Source organism: Bos taurus, chromosome 7 (assembly GCF_002263795.3).
Source record: "Bos taurus isolate L1 Dominette 01449 registration number 42190680 breed Hereford chromosome 7, ARS-UCD2.0, whole genome shotgun sequence".
NCBI lineage: Eukaryota > Metazoa > Chordata > Mammalia > Artiodactyla > Bovidae > Bos > Bos taurus.
The window spans coordinates 13275830-13293687 of record NC_037334.1 but is presented as its reverse complement, the minus strand read 5'-3'; the positions used below and the strand labels follow the sequence as shown (position 1 = coordinate 13293687).

Here is a 17858-nt window from a genome sequence, read left to right as displayed (position 1 = left end):
TGCCTGGAGAATCCCAGGGACGGTGGAGCCTGGTGGGCTGCCGTCTATGGGGTCGCACAGAGTCGGACACGACTGAAGCAACTTAGCAGAAGCAGCAGCATCTCCCGCACCTGGCTTTGCTAGAAGCAACCAGTTCCATGTTTTGTCCTCATCTCCTTCTGCTCTCATTTACACAGTCACAGTGACCACATTTTTCAGTAGCATGTTAAGGGATAAAACTGAAACTAGTAAATGGGAACAGCTCAAGTTACCTTTTATGACTTCCTTATCACCAAGGCATATCGCCACAAGTGTTGGTTTATGGAAGCACACCTCTGGTCCTCCTGGGTATTCCACCTCATTCCCTCAATGGAGTTGTCAGAAGAGAGAGTCTCTGCCCCTAGCATCTACCTTATTTTTATTTTATTTATTTATTACTTTGGCTGAGCTCTGTCTTAGTTGAAGCATGCGAACTCCTGGTTACGGCATGCGAACTCTTAGTTGCAGCATGGGGGATCTAGTTCCCTGAGCAGGGACCAAACCCACGCACCCCTGCATTGGGAGCTCTGAGTCTTAGCCACTGGACCACCAGAGAAATCCCCACCCCCAGAACCTCACCTTTAATTAACTAACACATCCAGTTTCAGCCTTCACATACCAGTCTGAGAATGCCAGAAACACCACCTCACCTCCTGCGCCCGGCTCTGCTAGAAGCAACCAGCTCCATGTTTTGTCCCCATCTCCTTCTGCTCTCACTTACAAAGTCTCCGCAGTATCCTTCACCTCCCCTTTCAGTTTCCACTTATCTCATCGGGTCATTCTATTATCTGTATGCAACTAGTGACACTTTCAGCATTCTTGAGCCCAGATTCAGGTCCTTCCAGCCAGAGCCTAGCTTTTCCCTTCCCAGCGGTAGAGTGTGTGTGATAATAATTATAAAAGAATGATAAAAGAAAATGACAAAATGAGTAATCAAGAAATAATTGTATATATTAACTAACCAGATAAAGTAACTCCAGGTATTATTCTGATTTTACTTATGTGGAGTCCAAACGATAGGAGTGAAAAATTAAACAATGGTGAGTTCACACATTATAAGTGATGGAGGGACTTCCCTGATTGTCCAGTAGTTGAGCCAAGGGTGCAGGTTCAATCTCTGGTTGGCAAACTAGGATCCCACATGTGTGGCCATAAATAAATGAATAAAGGAGAATCCAGTGTTTTTATTTTACTTATTCAGTTGTTTATTTGGGGCTGTGCTGGGTCTTCCTTGCTGTGTACTGGCTTTCTCTAGTTGCGGCAAGCAGGGGCCACTCTGTAGTGGCGGTGTATGGGCTTCTCATTGTGCTGGCTTCTCTTGTTGTGCAGCACAGGCTCCAGGCACGCAGGCTTCAGTAGTTGCAGCTCCCAGGCTTTAGAGCACAGGCTCCGTAGTTGTGATGCATGGACTTAATCACTCCATGACATGTGGGAAATTCCCAGACCAGGGATCAGACTTGTGTCCCCTGCGTGTCCCCCGCGTGTCCCCCTGTGTCCCCCTTAACCACCGCACCACGAGGGAAGTCCTCAATATATTTTTTTAAGTGATGTAGACATACTATCACCAAATGTTTTTGCTTGAGGCCAATACATTCAGCAATCCCACTATTTTCCACAATTAAGACGCAGGTCATATTGTGGGTTTGATTTCATGCCAATAAGAGAATTATTCCTTCCAGAGTGCCTTCTCAGAGGCAGATGAGGCTCAGATACTGAGCCAGGATCTAGCAAGAGCATTTCCTGTGGATGTGCATCTTAAGGGGATGGGAGACTAACACTTCTGTCCCCTTCTCCCTCAGGGTCAGTGGCAACCACCACCATGGATCTGAAGGAACCTGGAGGCACCACGCAGCCAATGGGTAGCTCCACATCTCTGGAGACCATCAGTCTGGGTATGTATGATCATATTTTGGTACATAATGCTTGAGTCTTTTCTCCTGGTCTTTGGAGTAAGAAGCTTCCCTGGTGGCTGAGCAGTAAAGAATCTGCCTGCCAATGTAGGAGATGCAGGTTTGATCCCTCAGTCAGGAAGATCCTCTGGAGTAGGAAATGGCAACCCACTCCAGTATTCTTGCCTGGAGAATTCCATGGACAGAGGAGCTTAGTGGCTACAGTCCATGGGGTTGCAAAGAGTCAGACGTGCTTGAGTGACTAACAGTTTCACTTTAAAGTAAGATAATTGATTGTCTGTGTTCCAGATTCTAGTAGATAATCACAACTTTCTACTTTTGTACTCAGAGGCCATTGATACTCATTTTTAGGGAGATTTCTAATCTGACTTCTAACATGAATTGCTTCTGTTTGGTAATTTATATCCGCAAGAGCCAACTGCATCCACTTAGGAATAAATATAGTGACTCTACAAGTCAGCGGACAAGTATGAAGGGCTTTCCTAAAACAGGCACTATCACTAAGATAGATCAGTGGTTGCCATGAGCAGGAAACATAAAAGTGAGATGCCATAGGTTTATTTTATAGGACAATTCATTGCTAAGATGATTATAACAGAAGGTGAAAGAATTCTTGTCCACTGTTACAGCTTTCAATACATGGCTTGTAGTTGAGAGGAGGTATTCACTTAAAATGTTTAGAATGATGCAAAACTTCACTGAGAGTTTGTCTGGGACATTCTTGAAAGTTTATACTTTTATCATTTTTTTTTATATCTGCTGTATCTTTGCAGTAGCTTAATGTTTGAAATTATTTTGTGGAATTTTTTTAGTAAATATTCAAATGTGGCAATAGTGTCTTTTAAATATCCCCAAGCCCATGAATCTTTGAAAATATGTTTTATATATACAGTAACTTTATGTGTAAATATATAAGTGGTACAAGTTTAAAGGATGTTGATGTTCCATGTTTTTTTCCTGATATGTTGTCCAATTGTTTACAGTTCTAAGGAATTCTAATAAAAGTGTAAATATGTGATAATAATTTGACATGTCCCTCTGTGCTAGAAGATAAAGGGTTTCTGTTCTTTTTTGATGAGAGAAGTGAAAGCATATAAAAATATGTAGGAAGAAGGGGACTTGCTTGGGGGTACAGTGGTTAGAAATCAACCAGCTAAGGCAGGGGACACAAGTTCAATCCCTGGTCTGGGAAAATTTCACACACTGTGGTGCAATTAAGCCTGTGTGCCACAACTCCTGAAGCCCACACACTCTAGAGCTCATGTTCCACAAGAGAAGTCACTGCAGTGAGAAGCCCAGGCACCATAACTAGAGAGCAGGCCCTGCTTGCTGCAACTAGAGGATGCTTACACGCAGCAGTGAAGACCCACCGTAGCCAAAAAATATTTAAATAAATAAAGAAAAAGAACAGAATAAACTCAAAGTATAAGGAAGGAAATAAAAGTTTAAAAAAGAGGATCAATATCCTCCCTTGTTTCATAGGGAATATTCAGTGAGTCAGCTCAATTCTGATTCTTAAGACAATTGAAATGACTTATTCACATGGCTTGGCTCCATAGGAAGGACCATAATGAACATGTATGCCCTTTTAAGCACATGCCCCACCAGCCTTCAAGACTCTGCAACCAGCTTTGTTATGATCACCAAAGTAACCCCAGGTTGGGCCTTTCCTGGCAGTCCAGTGGTTAAGACTCCACGCTTCCATTGCAAGGGTCATGGGTTTGATTCCTGGTCAGGAAATTAAGGTCCCACATGCTGAGCAGTGTGGCCTAAAAAAAAAAAAAAAAAGTAATCAAAGGTTCAGTGACAGATAAATTTGAACTCAGAACCATGATATGGGTCAGCTCCATAGTCATTCCTTCCATTGCCCTGAGTAGAAAGACAATGACAGCTAAATAGCAGCTATAATACATAGACCTGTGGGTGATGCTTATTCCTCTGCTAGCCCAAGGTCAGAACAGACAGCCGGAAGTGACCTGACACTGAGCGTCTCCTCTGTAGATACAGACATAGCTATTACCACCTCCAGAGCCTACATTATTTCAGCCTTGGATTTCTGGTAGACCAGAAGACTCAACCACTATCAGCTTTATCAGTATTGCAAGAGACTGCTGGCTACCTTCTCTTCAATGGGGCCAAAGTCTGAGTCCATCACAGGACAGGAGATCATTGAAACTACATCTCCACCTGGGGCCCTTTCTGTGACATCATTTCCTGCAGAGCTAACAATCGAGGGTGGGGACCTCACTCAGAAGGTCATCACCTCCAGCCCCAAGGGAGTGAGGTCAGTTTCACCTTTAATACCTACCCTACAGAGGAGGCTTCAAAACCCCACCCAGCACCCAAGCACCAGGGACTTCTCCATGGACTTCCACAGGCACAGCTGGCCACTTATATGATTTTCCTGAAGTCAATAATACAGGAAGAACATCATCGTCCTTAGCAACGGCCACAGCAACAGGATCTACCCATCATTCTTCAATTTTCACTGGAATGATTCTGGGAGCTCTATAGTCCCCTTGTTCAGATAAAAATCACTGACCTCAGCACAAGACTAGAGGCCTTAAGTCCAAGGAACATAAGCACATCTGCTCCCACTGCAATTTTTCCTGATGACCAGGAAGTGAGCGCTCTGAGATTTCAGGTACAAACTCAACTCCCCAAGGATCTGATATAACAGCCCTCCCTGTTTTCATTACTTCTCTTGAGCTGCCAAACACACAGACTGACATAATGGCTCCCCTCCAGCCTTTATGCCTGATGTCTCCATTTTGGATTTGGCCCCTAGAAGATCTGTGTCTTCAGCGTCTATAATAGGTTCAGTTCATGTTGGAACCACAAGATCTCAAGGAGTCACCTCAGGGTCCAGTGATAACTCATCTGTCTCATTGCTGCCATTCCCTCCAAGGACCATGACAGATGGGGTCACGTTGCCACAGTCAGTCAGTAGCACTGAAGTGTCCATCACCGGAGAGCTTGTGCTCACCAGTGGAGAGCCAGAGCAGAGCTCCGTGCTTTCTCCCATCATGACTTCTATATCTTCGAGACAGAAGTCCACAGTTTCAATGACTCTTCCTGGAGAGATCACATCTCCAGTGAGAACCCAAACCCTCAATTCAAGTGCCCAGGGACAGAGCCTAGGGGCTCCTATATTGGAGATGACAGATCCATCCATCTCTAGAAGTGAAGTACAGACATCTTTGACCACACAACTGACCACAGAAATAGCACCAGTCTCTTCCATCTCCCTGGAGACAATCAAGGAGTTCTCTCACTTTTCTGGACCACTGAAGACCACAGAGCTTGTGGGCACAAGCATGGAATCTGGGATCAAGAAATCTCCAATTTTAATCAGTAGTTCACCTGATAGACTGGCCATTTCCAAGACCACCCCAGACACAGAGGTGAATCATTTGACAGAAGCAGCAGTGACCACTCATCAGGCTATCAGTTCTGGTTCTGAGCCATGTTCCTCTGCCCTTGCACACTCAGGGTCTCACAAGACCATTTCTTCAGTGGTTACGACGTCCACTGTGGAGACCACCAACCTGTCTCAGACTTTTCCCACTTATCCTGTGTCTACCGGGACTCAGGAAGAACCTGTTTCCACTGAAACCTCTGGGCCAATGGAGACCTGCTCAGCCATAGAGAGAAGCACAATCCCTTCTCAGGTGGATGGTGCTGCTGCTACTGATGTCACCAGGACTGAGTTCACATCTCGGGACAGAATGTGTAGCCCAGACCCTGCTCAGTCCTTAGGGATATCCAATATCTTCAAAGGAACCAATGTCAACAGTTCTACCCCCTCTTCCAACAGTTTTACAATGGAATCTTTACATATTACCTTTACAACATCAACGGGTCCCACTAGGATGAAGCCTGGGGATGCAGTTGTTCTGGACAAAACAATCACAGATTTCTGGGAAGGGATACCCTTGGATATGACTAAGATGACTGCTCCTGTGAGCAGAGGTCCAGGGACACTATCATGGAGAAGCTTTTTCTCTAAAGAAGAAACCAAATTTCTCTTTTCCCCAGTCTCTTTTCCCAGCTTCATCTTACCTTCCTCCAGTTCCTCTGAAGCACGGGAACCCACAGTCCTCATGTCACTTCCTCCTGCTTCAGAGCTGACACCAGTCACATTATCCACAAACATTCAGTCTCGGAAAACCAACACTTTCCCAGGTACTGGATCCCCAAAAGATTCCTGCTGGGCCCTGAGCACCGCTACAGGAGAGGACAGGACCCCTGGGATGACCACTGTGGACATCACCACTTCAGCGGCTAAGGATGAACCACCAAAGGTCCCCATATCTGGCATAGCTGAGACTACACTTACCAAGGAGAGCTCCTCTGGTGCAGAGTTCAGATCTGCTCCAGTCCTTGACAATTTCACCCTATTTACAAGTAAGAACCCTCAATTCCTTTGCATTGGAATTCTAAGCTTTTGTGGATGTGACTGAATGGGAGAAGATGGCTGTCAGGGATCTCCTTTAATACCTCCTAGGCAGAATCTACCTTAAAAAAAATTTTATGTATTTAGCTGTGTTGGGTCTTAGTAGCAGCATGTGGGATCTTCATTGAGGCATGCGGGATTTTTCATTTCCGTGCACAGACTTGCTATCAAATACCATATAATATCACTTATATGTGGAATCTAAAATACAACACAAATGAGCATACCTATGAAACAGACTTAAAGACATAGAGAACAGACTGTGGTTGCCAAGTGGGCCAGGGGTGGGGAGGGAAGGATTGAGAGTTTGGGATTAGCAGATACAAACTACTATACATAGGATGGATAAACAACACGGTCCTACTGTACAGCACAGGAAACGATATTCAATACCCTGTGATAAAGCATAATGGAAAAGAATGTGAAAAGGAATATATAATATGTATAACTGAATAACTTTGCTGTATAACAGAAATTAATACAACATTGTAAATCGAACATACGTCAATAATTTTTTTTTAAAAAGGAAAAAATTATCTTCTTTTTTTGTCAGAAAATTATTTTATTGAAACCAATCAGATGAGAAGTCCCCACAATTAACAAAAAGCTTTTCATCCCTTATGACCATCTTGAGGGTTTGATTTAATATAAGATTTAATATAAAAGAGACAGTTATTCTTTAAATCCCTTCTGAGAGATAAATGAAGGCATTGCTAATCCAGTGTCTAGTGAGAATGGTCCTCACAGATCCATATTCTTAGGCAATCAAAGGTGACACCTCTGTCTTCTACTTCAGGGCCAAATGAGTCTGTGGCCACTATCACCAGGGAGCCAAGTCAAGGAGAACATGGAGGTGTCGCTCGGCCAACCAGTAATCCTGCATCTCTTATGACTACGATCAGTGTGGGTAAGTAGGAGCACCATCTCTACCTCTCTTTTTTATAATTTTATTTATTTATTTTTGGATGTGCTGGGTCTTTGTTGACACATGGGCTTTTCTGGAGTTGTGGCGAGCAGGAGCTACTCTCTACTTGCGATACATGGGCTTCTCACTGAGGTGGCTTCTCCTGTTGCAGAGCATGGGCTCTGCAGTATGAGGGCTTCAGTAGTTGTGGCTCACAGGCTTAGTTACTCCAAGGAGTGTGGGATCTTCCCAGACCAGGGATTGAACCCATGTCTCTTGCCCTGGCAGATGGATTATTATCCACTGAGCCACCAGGGAAGCCCATCATCTCTATTTCCTTCAAGACTATCCCATGTCTGTCCTTTCCCCTCATCTCTGGGGTCAAAAGTTGGATTGTTTAAGGAAGTAAAATGACAAGGCTTGAAATTGATTTCTTTGACTTTTTGCCCCTCTGAGGATGTTGATTGTTTTTTTTTTTCCTAGAGATTGTATTCATGGAACATGTTTATTGCTTCACCTTAGTTATTTGTATTGTTCTTAATAATAGCCAATCAATTCAGCAACAGAAAATGTCACAGGGCCAGTTCTCTGCCCACTTTGTTTCTAAATCAGAGATCATCGCTGGAGTCTTGTGTTGATAGGGAGGATACAGACAGACTTAAGGTAATATAGGTTTCTTTTGTTGCAGTAGAAGAAGGGATCATGGTCCTTGGCCATGCCACCATAGTGAGAATAATATGAAAAAGTAGTCCCCAGAAAGAGTGCTCTTAGAAGGTTGAGCTTCTCACCCCTGTGGCAGTTACATGTCATACTCCTCAAGGATGGGAAAAGGGTTCAGGGAGACAGATGAATTTGAAAGAGGTTGAAGGTAAAGAAAAAGAATTCTGTCACCTTTCTAGTCTCTTGCTTCTCAAATAGAAATCCTTACATGGCCTTTCAGTGAACTAAGATTTAGGACATCTAGAGGAGGCTGCAAGTTGTAGGTTGAAAGTGGTTCAACAAGAGCAGGCACCAAGGAGGAAAGTAAAAACAGAGTAGGGAAAGTCTCTAGCATGGGCAGAGTCCAGATTCATCACGCCCTTCCTTGTACAGAGTCTTTCTTTTTAGGGTATGCAGTACACTTGGTTCCAGGTAACAATTTCTTCTGAGCAAACAACATGAGTCAAAGCCCTCACCCCACTCACCCTAATCCCAACCCACTCTGATCCAACTTTGGGATGGTCAGTATGTTCCCTGGTGTCCAGACTCTGGAAGTGTGGTAGGAAAGGGTAAATATTTTCTTTTCTGGAGAAGAAGGAAATATTTTGAATTGAAATCACAGGAAGGAACAAATTATATTGTCAACCAGGAGGACACCCTTTCTGTATCGCTTGCATATCACCTACCAACTCGCTTTCTAATCACAGGTATGTCCACAAGAAGCCCAGAAATAGCTACAGCCTTGAAAATCATAAGCTCCCAGGAGCCTAGCATCAGTCCAGAGACCAGGTATACTCTGGAAAATTCTCAGAAGACTTCAACAGCAGCTCTCCCTATGGTGAGCACTGTGGAACCAGGTACCCTTCAGTCCATGGCCACAGGGAGTGGCCGCATCAGCCTCCTGCACTCACCCTCAGGATTCATGACAGCAGCCAAGTCACCAGCAAGAGGAACAACTACAGAATGGGTCTCAGGCTCCCCATCTGAGGACTGGACCAACACTCACCTTGGGACTCCAGAAGGGACCAAGAAGTCACCAGGCACAGTGTCCTCTATCCCCCTAGGGTCAGCTCCTAAAGTCACCACAGGGACTAGTCCACAAAGCAGCCCAACTCAGATTCCAAGGACAACTGGAATGAGGTCAGAGCAGACAGCTGGGAGGGACCTGACTCTTGGTGGATCTCCTGGGACCACAGACATGTTGCCTAAAACCTCCATAGAACCAACCGTATTGGCAACTCTGACCTCTGAAAGCCAAGCCATGACCAGCCTCACTAATGCCTCAGAAGGAAAAACAACCTCTTCACCATCTGTCACATTCCCCTCAATGGGGTCTAAGATGCTGGCGGCCATTACAAGTGTAGTGACCAGTGATGTTGCCTCTGATCTTGGGCAACTATCACAGACCTCATCTCCTGCAGCAGTGAGCACCACGGATGTAACCACAGCCCTCACTCCAAGTATCACCACCATGGAAACCAACTCAGTCCTGACTACCAAGCCTAAGCCAAAGGAGAGTGTGGGCACCATGGACAGCACCCTGGCCACAGAGACCAGCACATCTGCTCTTGAGCACCCACTCATGTGGCCATCCACAGCTTCACCAGCCTCAATGTTTGGTCCCTGGACCATCCCAAACATGACTTCAAGCTTGGAAGCCACAAGTTCTCCTACAGCAATTTCTGCAATGGGTAAAACTTCATCCTTAGCATCAAGCACTGAGTCAGGCTCTGAGGCTACCCTCCATGACCTTGTGACTGTCGTCAGAACCAGCCTAATCATCCCATCCTCCTATGCTTCAGCTGAAAAGACAGAGGCCAGCACAAGTGTAAGAACATCTAGTCCTTTAGATGAAACTGCATCTGTGCCCATCTCAACTTCTGTTGTTGAGAGGATGAGCACCTCATTTGCTGACATTTTAAGCACCAGTTGGACTCCCAGTAGAAGACAAATGGAAGCCATGCATGTCTCAATGGCTTCCATGGACCATCCAGATACAAAGATTAGCCCCAAGGTCCTCCCATCCACTCCTCTGCCTGATTCTCTGTCCACTCATGACTGGGTCACCAGGAGTTCTGTGTCATCAGCCATAACCACTACCTCAGCTCATCAAGGGGTCACAACTCCTTCCAAACTCCCTTTGGAGAACATGATCAGCACAACTACCTCTCAGCCAGAAACCTCCACAGGGGACATTACAAGTAGGATCATTCTTGCTACAATAGTAAGTAGCCCTAAAGTCACTTTATTGAGGAGGCCAGATCTTGCTAGCAAGGAAGCAGAGAAGAGTTCTACCCAGCTTTCCACCACAGCTGCTGCAGATCCAGGACATTTGTCTATGCCGGAAGGGAACAATACCTTCTCTCCTGTACCCGCAACCTCAGTTCTTACCTCTGACTTGGGAAAAACCACAGAAGTTTTGGGCACAAGCTTGGAACCTGTGACCAGTACACTTGAAAGTGTGAACAACATCTCACAGGAGATACAAACCTCTTCAGAAGCCACCAGTGATACAGAAACAACTCATTCTTCAAGAATCACAGCAGTAACTGATACGGGGATCACTAGTTCAGCCAACACAGAGCCACCCAAAGCCACATCTGCAGTGGTTATCTCTTCTACCATAAGAGACACCAATGTCTCCACATCAACTCCAGACTCTTCCAAAACTGCACAGATTGAGACAGAGCCAACATCCTCCTTGACTGCTGGACTGAGGGATACCAGCACCCATCAGGAGGAAAGCTTAAGTAGAGATCCTTCCAAAAACACAGCAGTAACCAATATGAGGACCACCGATGATGAACACAAATCACGTTCCTTTGTCTCAACTGACTCAGAACCATCCAAAACTGTACTTCCAATGAATACAGCCATCACCATAGGGAAAACCACTGTTTCCATCCCAATGTCTAGCTTCTCTGAGACTCCAAGAATTGAAGCTGAGACAAGTTCCTCCTTGATGTTTGAAATGAGGGAAACCAGCACCTCCAAGGAAACCAGCTCATCCACAGAGAAAACTACTATCCTTCCTGATATGAACACTAGTTCTGTTACTGAGGTGACAAAGATGGAAGACAGCACAGGTGCTGAAAAGATGTTTTGGACAAGCCCTGCCTCTGTGGAAGAGACCAGCTCTCCATCTTCCCCAGTGACTTTATCTGCCGTGACATCACCCTTCACTGAGTCTCCCACATTACCAGGGAGGAGCCCCTCCTCTCCTCCCCCTGTGACTTCACGTTTCACCCATGGTGTGGTGAAGACCACAGACATTTTGGGTACTGGCTTGGGACCTGGGACCAGTTCAACTTCAACTGAGATCAGCTCCACCACTGAGATACTGTCCACCTCTGGAGTCTCCACAACTACAGAGGCGATTCAGCCTTCAGAAAACACAGCTGAGACCCATGGGGTCAACACAAGTTCTGGACATGAAGCTCATTCCTCTACCCCAGCTGACTCACAGCCATCCGATGTCACGTCTCCAGTTGTTACTCTTTCCACCTCTAGAAAGACCACTGTTTCCACATCAGTTACTCACTCAACTGAAACAATGATGATTGAGACAGACTCTACATCCTCTCTGAGCCCTGAACTTAGAGAGACCAGCACCATCCCACAGAACAGTTCAACCACAGAGAAAATCATTCTTCTTTCCAAAGTGCCCACTGATACAACTACTGAGCTCTCTAAGACACAACCCATCTCTTCCACCAGCACATCCAGCCCTGGCCCCACTCAGTCCAGCCTGTCACCAGACACTCCTAAAGGCATCATCACCAGCCTCTCTACCTCCCCTCTGACCACTGAATCTGCAGAAATGACCATCACCAGCCAGACAGGTCTCCCTGAGGCTACATCACAGGGCACACTTACCTTGAACACAGTGACCAAAGCTTCTGGGGCAGGGACTCACCCAGCTGTGACTCAGAGCTTTACACATTCAGAGATGAGCACTCTCATGAACAGGGGTCCCCAGGATGTGTCTTGGACAAGCCCTGCCTCTGTGGAAGAAACCAGCTCTCCATCTTCCCCAGTGACTTTATCTGCCATGACATCACCCTCCCCTGAGTCTCCCACATTACCAGGGAGGAGCCCCTCCTCTCCTCCCCCTGTGACTTCACTTCTTACACATGGTCTGGTGAAGACCACAGACACATTGGGTACTGGCTTGGCATCTGTGACCAGTTCACCTTCAATTGAGATCAGCTCCACCACTGAGACACTGTCCACCTCTGGAGTCTCCACAACTACAGAGGCAATTCAGCCTCCTAAAAGCACAGCCAGGACCCATGGGGTCAACACAAGTTCTGGACATGAAGCTCATTCCTCTACCCCAGCTGACTCAGAGCCATCCAATGTCACATCTCAAATTATTACTCCTTCCAGCTCTAGAGAGAACCCTGTTTCCACACCAGTGCCTCGCTCTACTGAAACTACAATGATTGAGACAGACTCCACATCCTCTCTGAGCCCTGAACTTAGAGAGACCAGCACCATCCAGCAGAACAGTTCAACCACAGAGAAAATCACTCTTCTTTCCAAAGTGCCCACTGATATGACTACTGAGCTCTCTAAGACACAACCCATTTCCTCCACCAGCATCTCCAGCCCTGGCCTCACTCAATCTACAGTGTCCCCAGACACTCCTAAAGGCATCATCACCAGCCTCTCTACCTCCCCTCTGACCACTGAATCTGCAGAAATGACCATCACCAGCCAGACAGGTCCCTCTGAGGCTACATCACAGGGCACACTTACCTTGAACACAGTGACCGAAGCCTCTGGGCCAGGGACTCACCCAGCTGTGACTCAGAGCTTTACACATTCAGAGATGAGCACTCTCATGAGCAGGGGTCCCCAGGATGTGTCTTGGACAAGCCCTGCCTCTGTAGAAGAAACCAGCTCTCCATCTTCCCCAGTGACTTTATCTGCCATGACATCACCCTCCCCTGAGTCTCCCACATTACCAGGGAGGAGCCCCTCCTCTCCTTCCCCTGTGACTTCACTTTTCACCCATGGTCTGGTGAAAGCTACAGATATATTGGGCACTGGCTTGGCATCTGTGACCAGTTCACCTTCAATTGAGATCAGTTCCACCACTGAGACACTGTCCACTTCTGGAATCTCCACAAGTACAGAGATGATTCAGCCTTCAGAAAACACAGCTGAGACCCATGGAGTCAACACAAGTTCTGGACATGAAGCTCATTCGTCTACCCCAGCTGACTCAGAGCCATCCGATGTCACATCTCAAATTGTTACTCCTTCCAGCTCTAGAGAGAACCCTGTTTCCACACCAGTGCCTCGCTCTACTGAAACTACAATGATTGAGACAGACTCCACATCCTCTCTGAGCCCTGAACTTAGAAAGACCAGCACCATCCAGCAGAACAGTTCAACCACAGAGAAAATCACTCTTCTTTCCAAAGTGCCCACTGATATAACTACTGAGCTCTCTAAGACACAACCCATCTCCTCCACCAGCATCTCCAGCCCTGGCACCATTCAATCCACGGTGTCCCCAGACACTCCTAAAGGCATCATCACCAGCCTCTCCACATCCCCTATGACCACAGAATCTGCAGAAATGACCATCACCAGCCAGACAGGTCTCCCTGAGGCTACATCACAGGGCACACTTACCTTGAACACAGTGACTGAAGCCTCTGGGCCAGGGACTCACCCAGCTGTGACTCAGAGCTTTACACATTCAGAGATGAGCACTCTCATGAGCAGGGGTCCCCAGGATGTGTCTTGGACAAGCCCTGCCTCTGTGGAAGAAACCAGCTCTCCATCTTCCCCAGTGACTTTATCTGCCATAACATCACCCTCCCCTGAGTCTCCCACATTACCAGGGAGGAGCCCCTCCTCTCCTCCCCCTGTGACTTCACTTCTTACCCATGGTCTGGTGAAGACCACAGACACATTGGGCACTGGCTTGAGACCTGTGACCAGTTCACCTTCCATTAACATCAGCTCCACCATTGAGATACTGTCCACTTCTGGAGTCTCCACAAGTACAGAGGTGATTCAGCCTTCCAAAAGCACAGCCAGGACCCATGGGGTCAACACAAGTTCTGGACCTGAAGTTCATTCCTCTACCCCAGCTGACTCAGAGCCATCCGATGTCACGTCTCCATTCATTTCTCTTTCCACCTCTAGAGAGACTGCTGTTTCCACAGCAATGCCTCACTCTACTGAAACTATGACAATTGAGACAGACTCCACATCCTCTCTGAGCCCTGAACTTAGAGAGACCAGCACCATCCAGCAGAACAGTTCAACCACAGAGGAAATCACTCTTCTTTCCAAAGTGCCCACTGATACAACTACTGAGCTCTCTAAGACACAACCCATCTCCTCCAGCAGCACATTCATCCCTGGCCCCACTCAATCCACAGTGTCCCCAGACACCCCTGAAGGCATCTTCACCAACCTCTCCACATCCCCTATGACCACAGAATCTGCAGAAATGACCATCACCAGCCAGACAGGTCTCCCTGAGGCTACATCACAGGGCACACTTACCTTGGACACATCAACCAGCTCTCCATCTTCCTCAGTGCATTCATCTGCCATGATGTCACCCTCCCCTCAGTTCTCCATAGTACCAGGGAAGAGCCCCTCCTCTCCCACCCCTGCGACCTCACTTCTCACCAGTGGTCTCATGAATACCACAGAGAAATTGGATGCCATATTCAAACCAGTGACCACTTCATCTCCACCTTTGAGTAGTCCTACCATGGAGACACTTTCCACTTCTGAATTCTCCACAGATACAGTGAAAATTCTTCCTTCCATGCACACCACAATGACCACTGAGGGTTCCAGCAGTTCTGGCCATGAACTTAGTTCCTCTGGCTCAAATTTCCCTGAGTCCTCCAGGATCACATATCCTGCTTCCTCCAGGGATGGGATCACTCTTTCCACATTAAAGCCTTCCTCCTTTGAGACCACAACATTTGAGACCAAGAAACTTTCCCATCTGACACCTGGACTGAAGGAGACAAGTATGACCCTGCGTTTTGGCTCCAGCACACTCACGAACACACCTGCATTGGCTCTGTCCACTCATGGTTTGAAGAGTCCCAAGATGGATGTTACCTCTTCTGTGACATCATCAGCACCAGTTCAGTCTCTGTCTACACAGGATACTGACGTTCCAGTGAAAACAGTCACGCGCTTTTATGCTTCTCCCTCCGTAATAGGATCTGCTGGCATAACTCTCCCAGAATCCAGTCTTTCTATGCCTGTATCAGCAAGTACTCATCACCTACACACAGATATGGTGTCTTCAGCTGAGACCATTCTTGCTAACACACTGACATCTCCCGCATCAGAGGCCATGGCTTCCTTTGCCACATCTGGAGTTCCAGGTGCCATCTCAGCTACCTCCTCAGATGGTCCATTTTCTAGGACAGAATCAGACCCCAAGGAGGATACCAAGTCTACCACTGCAAATGGTCTATCTTCTTCAGTTTCAACACCATTCCCCTCTTCAACCTTACATACCACTGATCCTTCAATGAGCTCCCTTTCTCATTGGATTACTTCCTCCCCAGCCACCCCAAGCACAGTAGACACCAACCTTGACACAGAGAGCAGAAGAACGAGTGAATCACCCTTGGTTATGACCAGTACTCTTCAGACTTGGACCCAGCCATACAGGACATCTTTGCCACCCACTATGGACACTAGAATGACAGGGAATGTTGGTTTGGGAACAGTGACAAGTTCTTTTCAAGTTATTCCACACTCAACACAGTCAACAAGTAAGGACCCACAGCTCCTACACTCTCATTATTTGGGGCCTGGCTTCTTTCCTGAGAGGTAAAAAAGGAGTTGGGCTTCCCTGGTGGCTCAGATGGTCAGGAATCTGCCTGCAATGTGGGAGACCCAGGTTCAATTCCTGGGTCAGGAAGATCCCCTGGAGAAGGAAATGGCATTAATCAGGAGTCTGATTGTTTGTTGATGTTTAGTTGCTAAATCACATCTAACTTTTTTGTGACCCCATGGACTGTAGCCCACTAGGCTCCTCTGTCCATGGGATTTCCCAGGCAAGAATACTCAAGTGGGTTGCCATTTTCTTTTCCAAGGGATCTTCCCGACCCAGGGATTGAACCCATGCCTCCTGCATTGGCAGGCGGATTCTTTACCATTGAGCCACCAGGGAAGCCCTAGGAGTCTATTACTGCACCAGAAATTCCTTTAGAAAAACTATATGTTGATCTATTTTCATTTCCAGGCACTGAGATGGGCATTGGGGAAACAAAACTAAGTAAGCAAGCAGTTGAGTAATTAGAGTACCATGATGGATATTCTAACATTACTGCTAATTCTAATGACAGCAATAATAATAACAGCAACAAATGTTTATAGAACACTTCTTCTGTGTCAAATGCTATTCTAGTAAGTTGTTTAATTCCCATTGGAACACCGTTTGAGAAGGAATTATTATAAACTCGGTTTACAAATGAGTTATAGAGATATAGAGAGAGGTTGAGTAATTTGTTCAGAGTCATTAAAGCTGGTAAGTAGTAAGAACTCAGACTGTATAAGCAAAAGCATGGCACTAGGAACCATGCTCTTAACCACTTGGCTAGGCGGGAATGGTCAGAGACGTAGAAGAAGCAGGAGATTCCTAGAAGCCAGAAGGGAGAGTTTTAAGAAGTAATGGTTCTGTCAAATGCTGCAGAAGAGCCAAGTGGAAATAAGGTGAGTTCTTTGACAACATGTGGTCCTCAAAGATTCTAGGAGCATCACTGAGTTTTAGAGGACTGAAACGACAGGTAAAATAATACATAAATAAAAGGAGAGATTCCCCCTTTAAACTGAGCCTGTTTCTATATTGAGAACAGAATCAGCAAGGGAAAGAAAAAGGAGTGAATGAAAACTGAGGGAAAAAGTATCTGTGGATATGGGAGGACCTTAAGACCTAGGAGGAGAAATACCACATTCAAAAGAACAGCAGATGAGGGAGGGAACTTAGGGGGATTTCATTCCATGGTTAAGTTGAATTCAACCACAGATTTTGTCTGGACACAAATCCAGTGAGGCCCTCCAACTACTCCAGCACTTGTTCACTAGGCAATATGTACAGGAGGGTGATTTATTTCTCAAACTAGCTTTAACAATTCACAACCAAGTTAAACACACTGAATGGGATTGATGCATCCTTAAAACATTACTTGGTAGTTGAGTCATGGGTGTTCAGAAAGCAAGTGATGAATAGAATGGTAAAAAGGTAGAACTATGGTTGGGTGGGAGGAAGGATCAAAGGAAATGAAGATTGAAGAAATAGGGATGAAAAGTTGCAAAGAAAGAAGAGAGAAATATGAAAAGAAAGATGCATGGTAGGAGGAAAGGATAAAAGGATGAATGGATGAAAGAATAAATGGGTAGATATAGGGGTAGATGGATGGTTGAATCTCTGGGTGAATGGACGGATCTATGAATGGGTGTGGCCACTCAAGACATATAGCCCTGGTTCCAGTCCATGCAGACGGTTGAGAAGAACTGAGTTGTGTAGTCAGATTAAGTGGATCCATTTAGTTCATGTTCTCCTTCTGGAAGAGATGAGTTACCTTAGGTTTCTTCCCTACCTTCTCCTACAGGCACTGATGACATTGTGAAGCATATCACAAAGATACCCAATAAAGCAGCCCATGGAGGCACCACCATCCATATTCCCCAGGCATCCACATCTGCTAGTCTTACAGGTAGGTTCAACACTTTATTTCCCAACAATATGACTTATGCTTTTATTTCTTGCTTGAGAAGGATGAAATGTTTCTTTTTTAAAAAATTAAATTTTTTCTTTCTGTATGTCTTCTTTGGAGAAATGTCTATTTAGTTCTTTGGCCCATTT

At 46.0% G+C, this 17858-nt stretch overlaps 1 protein-coding gene across 8 annotated transcripts in view; it reads left to right on the top strand.

Annotated features, from left to right (window-relative positions):
* MUC16 (mucin 16, cell surface associated) overlaps positions 1 to 17858 on the top strand; it is a 118461-nt gene that overhangs the window by 19776 nt on the left and 80827 nt on the right. For 6 of the 8 annotated variants that reach the window (XR_009495160.1, XM_015471977.3, XM_015471979.3 and 3 more), the window contains exons 3-6: positions 1818 to 1910; positions 7181 to 7291; positions 8695 to 15762; positions 17605 to 17709. Coding sequence is in view for 7 of the 8 variants with exons in the window: in XM_015471977.3 (XP_015327463.2) it covers positions 1818 to 1910; positions 7181 to 7291; positions 8695 to 15762; positions 17605 to 17709 (7377 nt within the window). In the remaining variant the exon portion in view is untranslated. Of the gene's footprint in view, positions 1 to 1817; positions 1911 to 1936; positions 6336 to 7180; positions 7292 to 8694; positions 15763 to 17604; positions 17710 to 17858 lie in introns of those variants that run through there. The other 2 variants (XM_059888560.1, XM_015471982.3) reach the window with 2 other exon arrangements.